This window comes from Echiichthys vipera, assembly GCF_963691815.1.
Source record: "Echiichthys vipera genome assembly, chromosome: 6".
In the NCBI taxonomy this organism is placed as follows: Eukaryota; Metazoa; Chordata; class Actinopteri; order Perciformes; family Trachinidae; genus Echiichthys; species Echiichthys vipera.
Genome location: NC_139831.1, coordinates 24,822,886 through 24,839,890, shown reverse-complemented (window position 1 = coordinate 24,839,890; position 17,005 = coordinate 24,822,886). Strand labels below are relative to the sequence as shown.

General features: G+C 38.9%; 1 protein-coding gene across 1 annotated transcript in view; it reads left to right on the top strand.

The window, feature by feature from the left end:
- The window catches only part of aff2 (AF4/FMR2 family, member 2), a gene marked incomplete at both ends in the record, with an annotated part of 179,714 nt that overhangs the window by 90,663 nt on the left and 72,046 nt on the right, over positions 1–17,005 (top strand). The window contains 2 exons of the mRNA XM_083915406.1: positions 8,025–8,069; positions 14,430–14,516. Of these exons, the coding sequence (XP_083771532.1) occupies positions 8,025–8,069; positions 14,430–14,516 (132 nt within the window). The remainder of the gene's footprint in view (positions 1–8,024; positions 8,070–14,429; positions 14,517–17,005) is intronic.

Below are 17,005 nucleotides of genomic sequence, written 5' to 3'. Positions count from 1 at the left end.
CTCTCTCTCTCACACACACACACACACACACACACACACACACACACACACACACACACACACACACACACACACACACACACATACAGCCCCAAACACAATACTATAATTACCTCTTAATGATTTTTAATTCCAGTACAAAACAAACAAGACACAGTTCTATAAAAGGAAATCCTCTGAGTGGGATCACATTAAAATGGGCTTGTAATGCATTTTTATAGGTGGCTGCTTGTGGAGTGTATACTGACTCCTTGCTAATACGACAAATTAATTCAATTAGGGACTTAAAGCTCAACTATTAAACACATGCTTTTATTTTAAATCAGAGGTATTTCAAATGTTTTTATTGTCTCATTAAATACTCCAGTGCAGTCTTATGTAAAGAGGAGTGTTCACAGTTACAGTTTTTTACCGCTTTGGTTCAGTTCAAACGATCTCAGCAGTGTTTCCCTGTCTTTTTGCCTCCACGCCATTAAGGTTCTCAGGTTGTCCGTCCCTCGATCCATGCGTCCGTCTATCCCATGCTTGTAAACACGATATCCCAGGAACCCCTGGGGGGATTTTTTTTCAGATGCGGCAACAACTGTCCACTTAGATGGATGGATGAACTCATTAGATTTTGGAGGCCAAAGGTCAAGGTCGCTGTGACCTCAAAAAACATATTGTTGTCCATTACTCAGTCATTCTTACACTAGTTATGACAACATTTCACATAAATGTCTAACAGGATAAAACAATGAAGTGATGACATTTTATATCCAAAAGGTTAAAGGTCAACTTCACTGTGACGCCATCACTTTGTTCAGATACTGAATAATGTTGAAACTGTGCTGATTAGATCCTAAGAAAAATACACTCAATACTTTTTATTAAATTTCTTCAGTCTATATTACAATAATGACATTATTATTACATTCTTATTATATATTAATAAGAATTATTAATATATGACTTCATGCTAACAGCTTTAAGTTGGTTTGTAAAAAGTCAGTATGAACAGTGTGACCTTAGATGAGAATAATGGCATATTTTATTTTTCATTATATGATGATTTAAGAGCTCCAATTTTAGTAAAATGTCCATAATTCCTGATGAGCCCCTCTTGGTGGATTCATTCATTCATCCATTCATCTTCAACCGCTTATCCCGGGGTCAGGTCGAGGGGGGGGGCTGGAGCTGATCCCAGCTGACATCGGGCGTGAGGCGGGGCACACCCTGGACAGGATGCCAGTCTATCGCAAGGCACATAGAGATGGTTTTGAAAATCGGAACAGTTGTGCATAAGTAAGCTTAGCTTAAATTTAAAGTAAGAAGTTATGTTGACCAAATGTTTCACCACACCAATGTTTTTTTGTTGTTTTAAATCATGGGCTGGGCTCTTGGGCATGACACGCAGTTGTAAGAAAAAGATTTGCCCCCATGCAAGGTTATCACTATAGCGTGCGTGCGTGTGTGTGTGTGTGTGTGTGTTTGCGTTTGTGTGTGTTTGCGTGTGTGTGTGTGTGTGTGTGTGTTTTCATGTGTGTGTTTGTGTCCGTAGAGCTCAAAAAATAAGCTTGATCAACATAAAAATAAATATTATTTTTGTATTTGATTAATTGTTTTTCAAGCAAAAAAAAGCCAAATATTCCCGTGTTCCAGGTTCTCAATTGTTTCCATGAGGATTTTCTAATGTTGACAAACCAAACAGTCGATTCATTGAGAAAATAAATCAGCATATTAATCAATGATGGAAGTAGAGTGGGTTTGTTGTAGCGCTGTGTGTGTCTAACAGGGTAGATAGAGGCTATTGCGTCTTAATGTAAATCCACATGCACCTGTCTGAGTGTATCTGCCTTTAAATTGGTGTGTTTGTGTGTGTGTGTGTGTGTGTGTGTGTGTGTGTGTGTGTGTGTGTGTGTGTGTGTGTGTGTGTGCGCGCGCACGCATGTGTGCGCGCGTGCGTGTGTGTGTGTGTTTCGGGGTGTTCATGTGTGGAGACGTCTATCTATCTGAGCAGCTATTTCAGAGAGAAAGGATTTCTGCCTCAGTAATTGCCTCGGCTATATTTTCCCCCTCTCTCTCTCTCTCTGTCTCATTTTTCTTTGGTATCTATTTTCTCTCTGAGTTCTGTCCTCTCCCCTCCTGCAGACTTCCTCTCCGGCTCTCACTCATCTTTCATTTCTCTTTTATATTCCCTCCATCTCTTAGTCCTTGACATTAACCGTGATCTCACAGTGAGATCACACACACACACACACACACACACACACTCTCGCACACACACATTGTCCGTGTAAAAGTCACATGTCTATTAAAAGTCATTAAAGACCGTTTCTATTCACTGAGCTCGGAATAGACTTCTACCTTTATGGGGTCATGTTTATTATAATACATACAGTAGTTCAGAGGGCCATCCTGCAAACACCAAAACCTGGTGGTGTCAGCGTTCTGCTCCCGTGAACTAAACACAACTGTGATGGACAGGGTTGGTTAAAGTGAGTCAGAGAGAGACAGATGTATAGACGGATGGATAGAGACAGAACTAGACAGACTCAGCGAGCCGGAAATCATATGAGTGTTTCCATTTTTGTCTCTCAGTAGCGTTTTATACTGAAATGAAATCACATTTAAATATCCTTGTTTGCATCCCTCTAAGGACTTCAGCTAACGATTACTTTCATTGTTGATAATGTCAATCATTTTCTCGATTAACCGTTTATCGAGAAAATGAACAAAACCAGAAAATATTCACATTTAAGAAGTAGGAAACTTGACTTTTATTTCATAGGAAATTATTCAGGCCATTAATCGATTATCAAAAAATAATTTAATAGTTGACAACCAATAAATTAATCTTTGCAGCTCTACATCGATCAAGAATGGCCCCTTATAGTATAAAACGTATGAATTAAAAGATATACTACATACAGTATGAACTCTACATTTAAATATAAATAGCTTTATCCCAAACCAATGAGAAGTGGGCCTTTATGCATTATAAGTACTTATAATACAACACCTCAATGATGTTCATTTTAATATACAATTCAAAATTTAAAATGTATAACCATTCAGGCAAATAATAAGGAATTTCTAAGCAGTGCAGGTGTTAGCATCTACAGCATTGTAGGGGTGTAAATCAACAGTTCTGTCCCCATAAGATGTATTATGACAATTATACAATATTTTCTGTTATCGCAAAGTCTGCCACGAACTTATTCAGTTCAATTCAGATGCGATTGGTATGAGACGATATCATTTGCTTATTTAACACGATTACATTTATATCAACTTACAAAAAGCAACTGAAATGTAATAACAATAACAGTTGTATTCCTGAGCTCATCCAGACATTTAAAGGACAGACAATATATCCTTTTTAATAAAAAAGAATAAATATGAGAAAAGAGATATATCCATATTACCACTTTGCATGGATGATATTTGATTGTTGATCATTCAATCCATATATTGATCCAGAATGATTTATGGAAAATGAAATCTAGTTAGTTTTCCTAAAGAGAATAAACACGTCAGATTTAGTTATAGTTCTTTCTCTTCCCACCATACGCTCACTTTATTATTTTTCAAGGAACTATTTCCTTTTGTTTCATAATAGATTTACTGCTAAATCCAAAGCACACTACGAGTAGACACCATCGTATTATTGTAACGTCAGTATGCTTATTTTTCATGAATTGAAATGGCAGAGTGGAAAAAGTGTAAAAGCTACAATTAACAATAGTTTTACATCAACAAATAATTGAAAGTATTGTAATGTGAAAGGTGTCACACAAACCCACAGAGAACTATCACCCGGCTCTGCAGTTCATTCGTATTCTGAGAGTTTTAGCATCTTTCGGCTCATTGTTTTGGTTTTAGGGCCTGCAGCCGTACTGTTTTGGTTACTTCTCACTGTGAACTAATTAGGCTTGTTTTCATCCACAACAGGTAGCTGTTTTCTGCAAGAGCAAAAAAAGCTCCCATAAACCCAGTGCCCACAAACCTGTCCAGCACCAAATAGCAGACAGAGATAACAACTAGCTGGTGGAGCATTTGCAGCTAAAGAAAGAGATATTTACCTTGGGTCCCATATGGTAAAAAGTAAGATATCTTATACCCTTTTTGATTATAAAACAGGTGGAATCCCATAATCAGAAATTGTGTCCTCTGACCAATCAGAGCAGACTGGGCCTTTTCAGGAGGGGGTCTTAAAGAGACAGGCGCTAAAACGGAGCGTTTCAGACAGAAGGGTGAATACAGGTTTATTCAGACAGGATGAGAAAAATAATGTGTTTATGAACATTAAAGCATGAAAACATGTTCTAGCAGAAACCAAAAATAATGTGAACCTGAAATCATAAACCATATAACAGGCAAATAAATATAGCAATTCCTCCTACTATGGTTTCCTGTTGACTCGCTCTGCCTAATTATTATAATGTTGATGTAGAGTAATGAGCTCGTGTGGAAGCTCTGTCTGTTTTCTAGACATGAAAACAGACAGATGTTTTGTTGTTGAGCTCAAGCAGTTTAGAGCCTGTCTACCACACACACACACACACACTGGCTAGAACTTTATTGCTCTGTTATGTTAACAGTAGGGGATTTGAGGCTGAAGATGATGTCATCCTCTTCATCGTGCTTACTAAATTATTCCTCTGTTCATGTTGGTGCTTAGTTTAGTAATGGTGTGTGACAGAGGTTCTGGTGCTGTGGTATGTTAGACATGAGTACAGTGAGTTGCTCTCAGAGTCTCAGTCCTCCAGCTGTTCCTCAGTCTCTTTCTTCTTCTCTTTTTTTATGAGCCTGTTTGTTGGATTGATCTAAACCCGGGAAATTGCTTTATTTTGCTTTCAATTACTTTTTGGAAGCAATAATTTGACGATGGACATTTATTCATGCGTCTTGTAGGTTTTAGCTCACAAAGTGCTGTGTTCCCAGCAGCGGGAAAAGCGGTTTGTTTGGGATAAATAGAAGAACAACTGTGTAGTTTGTGTTAGCAGCAGATAGCACTTTGGCTGACCCGACACAGCAAAGAGCTCCAAAGAGTTCTTTGTGTTTAAATGTTTTATTTGACAGTTGAGTTTTCATTGTTTGAAATTGATACTTTGTTTTGGTATCCCCTTTCATGACCATTTTAACTGTGTTGTTAGGCTGTCTGGATTGACAGCCCAGGCATCTGGTGTCACTCTCTGCCTTGAGTCCAATCAATGGGAAAGACTTTATTGACAAGGGCACATGTTAACACGGATTAGCGGTCTGCAGCCGCTCAACTGGTGAATTCAATCAGAGTAGTTGCATATGTTTAAACTCAAGCAGCCTTTTTCTTTTCCTTAAATATAATTCTAGTCATTCCCATGAATTGTGGAGCTGAAATGGCCCAGTGGTTAACATGACACAGGCCAAACCACAGGCATTTTATGGCTCTTTTTTTATATGAAAACTGAAATATCTCAGCTTACTAATTGCACCTCCATTACTTTTCTCTGCCCACATCCACAAACCAGTATTTATAAATCGCACGACAAACAGTGAAGAGGATAAACATTATTCTACCACATTGTATCGTCATAGAAAACCAAAAGTGTAAATATACTGTAGATCTGCAGCATAAGCAGTAATAAGATTATTTTTTTTATTTCATTTGTTTATTTTGGGCATTTCAGTTAGATCAATCCTCATCACACACACACTTATCTCAGTTTAAATCATACTATTCACATGTCCTAAAGGGAAAGTGGGAGAAGCAAAAGCTTATCTAGTCCCGCCCCTGTTACCCACAGATCTTCATCATACTGTTTTTCTTATGACATTTGACATGACATGTTTCAGCAGCAGGTAGAAATCAGAGCTGCAGTCTAGCTTTAGACAGTCAAACAGACTTTTAGGGCTTGTAGTAAAAGCAAAAGATGTTGGAGTGTTGTGTCTGTTTTTAAAAAACTTTTTTCAAAACCAAAAACATTAATGCAAAATTGTAAAGGATTAAATGTTTTGTTTATCTGCTCTAAGATGTAATTGTTAGCGTGCCCGGCTAACTATCTTACTATACAACCTGCAGTGGTAACGAGTTGTTAGTTGCAAGGCCAAGGAGCATTTTAACTCTTGAGCCGTTTTACCATATGAACTCTGTCCTGAGTTGCTCTTTCACTCATGCAGCACACAGGAGATTGTCCATGTCAGATGTGTTCTCACTTATTGTAAATACTCTGTTGGGTCCAGGCGAGGGGTGGCGCCTGGGTAGAGCGTGCAGGAGGCAGAACATGACACTGATTACACCGCGGTCATGGCGCCTGTTTGTAATTTGTTAATAAATAACCAAGTCTCTATCCATTCCTCAAATTTGGCTGATGATTTTGTTGATGTCTCCATGTAAATCCCCCTTCTTCTTCACCCTTGGATGTTTGCGTTGTTTCCGGTTTCCCGCCAGCTGCATGATAGAAACGTTATCAACACGCCTATTCACACACTGGGAATTTTTCGGGACAATGAGCTGCTTTATCACCCTTGGGCCCAATCAAGGACACAGACTTTGTACCAGGCAGGTTGCAGGGTAAAGCCTTTAAGGTTACCTTAGTTAGCGGCTATGCCCTGCTCATGAAGTTCACACTCCAACAACCCCAGCTGCAACAACGTTATGTTCGCAAAACACATGACAGTCAAATACAGCAAAATAACAGTCTGTTCTTAAATTTCTCCTTATCATACATAAATACTAGGACTACAGTCCTAGCTCTACACTGCAATACAAAACAATTCTCTTTTATTTAGTGCATTATCTATTCCTGGGACTCGTAACTTTTAAGACTTTTAGCTCAACATTATTAACCGATCAAGAGCATATTTAAGACGTTTAAGTGGTTTCTAGTTTTAACATGAGTCGATTGGAAACATTTAAAACTTAGCTGGAGACTGCCTTTCCAACCAACTCATGAAGCTGAATGAGGCTGTTTACCTAATTAGCTAGATAGATAATAGGGCTGTGCTCAAAATAATGCAAAAAATGGTAACATACATCTTGCTGGTGTGCCTATCGATGCAGATGCTACTGTATAGACACAGCAGCAAAGTCTGTGATGGCAGTGCACAGTAAAGCCAGAAGTTGGCCGCTAAGGCTGATCCACATTACACAGTGCATGTCTCAATTCAAAATAAACGTTAATTCAAGCATGTTAAGTTTAAAAAATGTAAGGGTGTTTGATTTTCTTTTGTGCCTTCATTAATAACCCTTGGATTAGAATAGCATATTTTACTTCACTTTTAAGATCTGTGTGCTTGCTTTCAACAGAATAACAAAGAGCAGCTGATTTAAAATCTGTGTAGGACATGGTCATTTTTCAAAAATAAACGTGTATTGTGATACATATCATATCGTGACCTCTGTATGGTAATATGTATCATATCCTGACCTCCGTATCACCATATGTTCTGTATCCTAACCTCTGTATTGTTGTATGTAATGTAGGAGAACTTCTGTATCGTGATACGTATCGTATCCTGACCTCTGTATCGTGATATATATCGTATCCTGACCTCTGTATCGTGATGCGTATTGTGTCCCTACCTCTGTATCGTGATACATATTGTATCTTTACCTATTTATCGTGATACGCATTATATCTTTACCTCTATATCGTGAAACGTATCATATGGGACCTCTGTATTGTGATTTGTATCGTACCCAGATGTCCGTATCATGCTACGCATCAGATGGGACCTCTGTATCATAATATGTATTGCATCCTGACATCTGCATCGTGAAATGTATCATATTGAGAGGTTATAGGCAATACCCAACCCTACTAGGTAAATTATAAAATATGGCAGTTAGAATAACCAACAGTCGCCATCTAGAAATGATAAGTGGGCTTTTGTCTAACTCAAGAGCGGCGTAGAGAATGGTCAATTATGATTGTGGCGTGGATGAATCTGCTTGACTTTTTATTATTATTCTGTTTCTGCTGAACACATGTAAAGTAATGGTTCTATGAATAGTGTTGAAGTGAGTCTCTCTCTCTCTCTTTCTTCTTTGTTTTCTCCAGGTCAGCCTACCAAATGACTCCAGCTGTGTTGAAGAGATTTTGCGGGTATGTTAGTTGGCCACACACACACACACACACACACACACACACACACACACACACACACATGCACAAAGTAATTGCACTGATTATCAGCTGTTTTCTGTTTGCTCACAAAGACCTTCAGTCTCCCTCCAGAGAGTCTGATTTTAGGAAGAAAGGACAGGGGAGAGAGAAAAAGAGAAGCAGAGGGAGAGAAAAGAAGGAGATCCGTTGGCTCAGGTCAATGATTATACAAGTCTTTGTTTTTGTAAGATGACATTTCCAGAAATCCTTTCCACAATTGTCTCCTCTACTTTACCCCCCTTTCATCTCTCTGTCCTCCTCCTTTCCTATCTGCATGTAATCAAAATTACATCAAGCAACATATTTTTCCCACAGTCTCCCCCTTTGTTGTGTTACTGTGTTCCTTCAGGGTGATGTCAAAACAGAAATGTTCTCCCACAAATCTCAGTCAAAAGATTTGCAGCTATAAAGACTAGGACCTTGTTTGACTGCTTTGTGTCAAGTTATCTCTTTCTTTCCTCTTTGTATTAGTCTCTCTCTTCTCTCTCCCTTATCCCATCACAGTATCCCATCGTCACTGTGCTGGCTTTCTCTTCTTCTCTTCATCTCCCTCTGCCCTCTGTCACTCACCTCTCTCTCTCCATTTCGCAAATCAATATGCTGGCCAACAGGCTGTGTGACAGATAGTGTGCTGTGAGCTGCATGAAAAGCCTTTGTCAATAATATTGGTGTGCTATTGAATTCGGTCTGTGGTTTTTAGCCGTGTCAAGTGGAAAGATCGGGGAGTTCAGAATGTGAGTTGAGGTGAATCGGAGCGTAGGCCTGCAATTCATTTTTTCCCCTTTCAGCTACAAGCCGGTTGTCACAGGAACATTGTTGTTTTGGATGTTTTCACAATTCAAGGTAACAGTGTGTATCGGTGACATTGTGTCCAGAAGTAAAGCTGCTTCAACCGACTTTAAACCTTCAAAAGACTGTATTGATTTAAAAAAAATATTTGGATCACCTTATAATATGACTGAAGAAGTAATTTCACTGTTGATCATAGATAAATGCTACTGTTCTTTTTAGCACATGGTATAGTAACTTCAACCAAGTAGCATTATCCAAACTATACAGAATATATATAAATATCTATAAAGATGGAACTTGAAACTACTTTCTACTGAAGTAGTTCCTATAAAAACTGTCTAGCTGTAGATTGTCCAAAGTAACCATGTTGGATATACAAGTGGTTTCTGTGCATCTCTGGGTTTCTAAACCCCTCAACCCGTCAAGGCATGTGACCGATACCTGGACAAATAAAAGCAAAGCTATCTGCATTAATAGATAGAGTTTTTCTCTCTAACTTGAGTAAAACAACCCCTTTGAATGGACATCCACTTTTTAAGATTTACATCCTGAAGTCTGAAAAGTGAAGCCAATGTGAAAGTGTCTTAAACCTGCATTGTTTTTAATGTCCAGCAGGGGGCGACTCCATTGGATGCAAAAATAAGTCTGTTTGTATAGAAGTCAATGAGAAAAGGACCCTATTTCTAACTTGATTAAGAACATTTCCCAATTAGTTCATGGTCTCAATCCAAATTGAAATTGAAATTGAAATTTTGCCTCCAAAACAAACGAGATGGCAACGGCCAAAATTTTAAACTCTAGACTTTAAAGTGGTAGTTCACAAACCAACGGGTGGTGTCCCTGTGGCTACATCTACTTCTTCCATATACTGTATGGCCTGGGGTCAGTTCAACCTATGTTTACAGTAGATTCATCTACAATCCACAAACTTTTTTTTTTCAACATAGCCCAGAATGCCCACTGGATAAGTTTTGGTTGCCATGGCTCCTTCACTTCATCTCCATTAGCACCTGCTGAAAGCCTTCAGAAGTTTTAAGCAGCAGTCTGCTCTTCAGTAGACACATTTCCAATGTTCTTTTATTTCTTTAGGTTAACAAACAAACAGCATTGAATCCACATTTGTAAGTCGTTTATGTTTGATATGGTAACAAGTAGTTTGTGGCTATTCACAACTATTTGTTGTGCTTCAGGACCACAAACAAATGTATATACGTACACAAGTAAATGTCAGACACAAGGGATGCTTTGTCAGAAATAGACCAGCTGTGTGAATAGTGGAGAAAACAAACTCTTCTCCTGGACCCAGTGGACATTGTTGGTAAATGTACATTTTGCATTAAGCTGGGATACTATAACGCGTAGATAATAAATGGAAAATCACAGTCACATGTGGGTCAGTGTTAATGTCTATGTGTGTGACACATTTTCAAATACATGCACTCTCAAAGCTACAGTGGCCCTTAGGGGCAAATCCCAACAGCAAATAGAAAAACGCAACAGCAAATCCGAAAGCACAACAACAACTGATTGGACGAACGGACTGTCTGTCTTTAAACAGGGTGAGAGAGATGGAAAACCCGGAAAAGAGCCAATTTTCAAAACATGAGTATTTCCGAAGATACTTTCGCTATTATTAAGAATTATTTTTGATGCAGGGCATCCATACGGCGTGACAGATGATATGTTGTCAACCAACCTAAACATCAGGATGAGTATATCGGACTATGTGGGAAGTACTTCAGCAAAAACACAGCTGTGTGTTAAACGCAACCTTAGCTCACGGCAGATAGCCGAGTAGCTGCCCTGGTCCACGCAGCTCCGTGAGAACGGCACGTCTCACCTCATCTGGATGTGAACAGTTTTTCCTTCTGTACAACCCTGCTTCTCTCAAACGTGACTTTCATTATTTACCGCTACACTACGTGTATGGGGCTGTAACGAACCGCAGGAGAGCGAGGACAGATTCTGACTGAGAGAGAACTCATTTATTATTTTTACTTTATTACATTTTCTAGACCAAGTGAATCTAACATAAACACTGATGCTGAGTGTCCAGCAGCTTTTAAACCGAGGTTTTGTAACAAACCTCATGTTTTATATGAAATGTTGACTTATCTCTGAACTTGCAAATACAACTAAATAGATGAATAGTAACATTAAAAAAGGATATCCTATGAATAAAACAGTAAATTTAAGACCATTTTAAAACTGAATCTGGGTTATAGTCTGAAGTATGAGATCATCATTACCTATATCTACCTTTGAAATGTTTCTCTCATTAACTGTAGATATTGTGTCCATATAACCAGGCACTATTATTACACTGCTAAGATGCAGGTCGTCTGCTCGGCCTGTGGCAGGCACATTAGAAAGCCCTTACCTTCACTAGGTCCATCATCAGGAGACAGAAGGAGGAAGACTTTAGATTATGAAATGTCCCGTTTAGGTGACAATCTACAAAAATACTCAAAGTGTCATACTGTATGCAGTTAAGATCAGTTACTTCATTAATGTTAGGCCTGCATACAGAAGTGAAACTATTTACCAACATCCCAAAATATACAAACTATTAATGTACTTTTATTTTCAGGAACTACAGTTAAAACAATAAGAAACATTCTGCAATGCAAATGTAAAATAAGTATAACTGCACCAGCAAAACCTAAAACACAAGACTGGATCTTTTTGAAATATGAATGTGGATGTGCCAAATGGTCAAAAGTTAAAAAAAAAAAAAAAAAAAAAAGATGTATCCATTTAAAACTAGAAAGCACTCATTAGATTTGTACAATCCTAAATCAACAATTTCATTTTTAGAAAAATGTTTTAATTGATCAAAATACATAGACAATCATGAGATATATGCAACATTTTTTCTCAACTTAGTAAAATATGCAAATGTGAATAGTGACGAAGGTAAAAACAAACATCTTGCAATGTTTTAGTAAACATTTTTTTTTATTCATATGACTTTTAGACTTTGGTCTGACTTTTTCTTGACGAATAATAATCTTAAGCTGTAAACTTTCACACTGATGTCCTGTGTTAAACTGCAAATGTTGTGTGAGAGACAGGCTGTCCAGCTGTCCCCGGTGATGTTCTGGCAGGATGTGGAAAGGGCAGGCAGCACGGCTCTCTGGTAAGGCAGTCTTTGATGAGGGGATGATGTGATGTAGACCTCTCTGTGACTCTGTTAGGGCCGATGTGAAGGCTGAGGAAGCAAACACATGCTTTTAGGTCACATTCAGTGATTCAGCGTCTCATTGATAGGGCGATCAGACGTCACCATCACTGGTCCATCAACCTCTCAGCTGCCATCATGGTTTAAATGCCGGACTGCCAAGAGAAGCCTGGAGAAAGAGCACATTATGCAGTTCACAATGTGATCATTTGTGAAGAAACACAGAAGTAAAGAAAATATAGTATACAAATAAAACCTAGTATGTAGGACAAAACACATTTTTTTGTATTTTGTAGATTAGGGGATTACTACCGCTCTGATAAAACTGTTGCATTAAACACTGACAATAAATAAATAATGTAGTCAAACACAAGGGCCCTGCAATGAATTCAATATGCACGACGTTTATAATTTGTTTGTTCATACTGTTATAGAGATGATTTAACTTTGTTGTTTTTTATGAGTCTGCAGTTGAATCTTTTTATAGCGTTTATAAGTCCAGCTTTACTGACATGAGTTCATCACATTATGTCATTAAGATTATCATACAATATTATCATTGAGGTCAGAGGGACTAGTAGAGTTGTGTCTGACTGCATTATACTCAGTGGTGTTATTTTACACAGCATCGTGTGAGTGGAGTGGAAACATCTGTTTACTATAGAACATGTGCAGTTCACAGTTCATACTTGATAGCAGAGTAAATGCACATGTTTTTTTTCTGAATCTACAACACTGTAGCTCTGTAACTGTAGGTGCATCTGTCCCTACATTAACGTTACCACACCACCATCGCTGTTAACGTTACGTGCCTGATAGCTCCGTTTAACTGTCTGTGGGCTGTCTGGGCCCAGGCAATAACAGTCCTTACAACCATAAATTCTAAATACATTACCTCTGCAAACATAACCTCAAACTGACGCTCTGTATCTACACTTTAGGGTTTTAACATTAGCAAACTGATGTCACAGATTTTGCTGGATTAACTTGTAATGTTAGGTTTGATAAAATCCGATGCTAACCGCTAATGCGGGCTAACAATAGCGTTAGCTTGTTAGCTGGTGTGTATCTCACTCTGAAACCCGTCATATCACCGGGAAAATCAGAGAGCGCCCTAAAGTTACAGCAGCCATGTACAGTTGCAGCAGGTTTCCACCTCTCCTTCCTGTTAAAAAACAGACAGTCAGTCTGTCCAATCAGGAGGGACCATCCTCTGATCAGAGAGACCTACCCTTTCCGGCAGAAGTTAATGTTGTTGTGTTTTACGATTTGTCGTTGTGGTTTCAGATTTGGCGTACTGCTTTCCTATTTGGCGTTGTGTTTTCTATTTGCTATAGTGATTTGCACTTCAGGGCTACCGTACAAAACACAAAACTGATGATGATGTCAAAGAAGAGTTGCCTAGCAACGCACCGTCGTCAGGAGGAGTGCATTACAATTTCAGAGAGGGATACACACACACATGCACCTAGACTCATACTCAGGAATCTTTAATATCATTGAGCTACACAGCTCGCTGTGCTTATACACACACACACATGAAAACATGAGTCATAAGATGAATATGAGTCATCCATTCTTGAGGGGGCAAAGAGACGCATGATAGGAAATTGTAATGTCAGTGACCTTTCAAGCCCTCTGACCTTGTGACCTACATATTTGTGAAGTAAAATCCAACATTTATTAACAGATGGGGCTCTGTTGTCCTTAAATAGTGTGCAAATGCAAACACAAGTGTTTTCATATGAAAAATGACTGCAGGACACACACACACACACACACACACACACATAGACAAGCTTACGCACATGTGCTTATCTTGTTAACTAATTGAAACTTCTACATATTGAGACTGGAATTCAAGTGAGAAGGCGTTGTAATTAGAATAATTGAAATGGGAGGTTGCTGCTGCTCTGCTGCTTAGCTGTAATGCAACCAACTGGAGTCAGCTTTTATTTTGGTAATTCAACAACTCTGCACTTAGTTCACTCTCAGTACACTGATCCCTGGTGTGCCACCAACTCCCCACGCTGTGCTCAGTTTGTACTCTAAGTTCTATTAAAGTCCACTCTGATGGCGACGCTTCAGCACAGCCTTGATTGAGTGCTGAGTTCGCTCCTCTGCATCAAAGATGTTGCATAAGCAGTCCCTTTGCTCAAATTTGTTCAACTTTAGTCAATATTGTTATTCACCAGGCACTTTCCTCGTGAGGGCAAACTCACATTAACTGTGAGTCGTATGCTTTATTTAGTATGGGCTAGTGCCAGGGATGCTAAATTATAATTTTTGGTATGTATAATATAATCCAAATGTGTTTGTGTATTTAGGAGATGACCCATTCCTGGCCTCCTCCTCTCACAGCCATACACACTCCTGGGAAAGCTGATCAGACCAAGTTCCCCATCCCCAATAAGGTGAGTAAGAGTTCTCTGGGTTTGTCCAACTTTGAACACCTTTCATTCACTAAAGTAAAAGCTATCTGTTCATATTAAGGCTTAATAGTGCACAGTCATGTTGGATTACAGACCTAGTAATTAATTAGGCCTGTCCCAGTTATTAGTAGTGATTATATGAGCCAACTGCGGTCATTTTGCATACTTGTTGCATTTACACAACCAAGGGACTTTAAAGCCAATGTTAAACATGTGGCAACACACAGAAAAGGAATCAGGTCAGTTTCCAACAGCTGGGAAAATAAGCTGTCAACATGAGCACAAGGTCACAATGTAAAGAGCTTGGCTGTCTAGACCTTACTGCTGTTGGACAGCTTCTTCTGTTTCAGCCCGTATGAGGCCGTATTTGTTGCCTACAAAGCAAGATGAAGACGGCTCTCCTCATTTTTATAGAGAGACTCCCCTACGGGTGCAATGCCGGAGTTGTTGCTTCCATCCAGCTTTTCTAATGAGATCATTCATATACAAATGTTCGGATGGAATCATGGTGTTATAAGAGAAGCATGGGTCCTTGAAGGAGTGAAGCATAATGGCCAAAATACATTGGGCGCAGACAGTCATGCCGCAGCAGAGTGCATCCATTATATCCAATTGCGCACCAACTCTATTTTTACACGGACCGTCTATTTTTAAGAGCAGTATACGTGGCCCTCCAACACGTAAAAACTACACCGGACTGTGTTAGAAAACCAAAAATGCAACCTGTTTAAAAATGATTAAAATGAATACCTTATTGTACCAGAGGGCAATGTGAGGCAGCAGAGCAACCCTGTTGGTGATTTAACATTCCACATTAATATAAATCAATCAAATCAATGTGTACTCATGATCCCGTTGTCAAAACGATCCAGTTCATTCCTTCAGTGCAGAGTCTGTAGCAGGTAAAAAGAACCTGCTGCGCCCTACATATGTGCGCTGCACATCCGTCGCAAGTGTATCCTTCTACATGAATCAGCTGTCTTCAACCATGTTTTAGTTACATTAGGCGTACAAGACAAGCTATTTCAAATCAATCTCTGAGCATCAGAGCGAGTGGTAAAACATTATTCCAGCATAATATTGAAGATTATGGACTTTTGCCAACGTTAGCATCATTTCGAGGAGCAGCCATTGAAATCAACAACATGGATTTAGGTTTAGTTGCAAAGCCAAACACCGCAGCACCGCTGTGTGGCATAAAATGAACAGAAAAAGAGTTGAAAAACGTTCACTTCTGGCTCATCTGAAAAGTGACTGCAGCGTGTCACTGAGAAGTCCTCAGTCTGCTAATTAAATGGGATTCATAAACTCAACTGCAGCAGTGATTGCTGGGATAGAATCAGATTACTGTTGCCTCATCCTGCGCAGAGGTGCAAGTGACAGCCAATGAAATTACAATGTTAATGAAGTACTGCATGTTTAATTCACCTCCTTACTGTGTGTCCTGAGCTGTGACGGAGTGGACGTACTCTTGAAGGGAGACACTTCCTCTGAACTGTAGCTCTTGATATTTGCATATCAAATCTTTGGGTAAAACTTATATTGTTAATGATTTAATGCTTTAAAGTCAGCCATTAGCCGGAATCAATAAGAAGACATTTTTGATATCAAGTTGAGAAAAAAATTTCCTCCAACAGGACACTTGATTTGTCTTTTTAGATCATCAGATCGACTCAATTTATTGATTAATTATTAACATTCAACAATTCATTCAAATTTCCATTTCTGTACAGTATGTCTACGATTTATAGATGACATACTTGAATTTTGCTGTAAGATTATTGGGCAGTAAGAAACCAGTGTAAGTATAAGGGTGAAAGTATGCACATAACCCAAGTTTACCGTTCATAAAAAAACAGAAATATAAGTGATCTCAACCAGGGCTGAACACTCCGAGAAAAGAACGTTCCTTACAGAAAGCCAAACTTCACCCACAGACATTTAAGGGAATGACACTGTAGTACCACCCACGCTGTTTGCTTGACAGGTGACGTTTGAGATGAAGTGTAGAAGCACGACAACAGTAATGAACAAAGACTGAGACACAATAAAAGCTGGGACTAAAAAATTGCCACTTCAAAAGAAGTATGTTGGGAAAGTTTCTCCCGATCCACAAAAGAAAAAAATAATGCTTTATTACACCTTGTAATGTAAATTGTGGAGAGTATTTGTCCCATTAAAACCGGCATATGTGTTACATTCAACATTTATCTCAGAAATGGCAAACAGCAGGTGTTTTTCCACTGCTGAGGGCTTTTATGAATCATTTTAATATGCAAAACATCACATTGGTGAAGATGTCAAAAGAAACAGCAATGTAAACACAGAGGCAGTAAATCTGACCCGGTAGTTAATGAATTAGTAAAAGACTGTTGTGCCTAGTTCAGCCCCCAGCGTCACACTAATCCTGCCAGTGAGTTTTAAGAATGAGGTAGAGCGTCGTCGCGGGGAGATGAGAGGATCTGAATCCT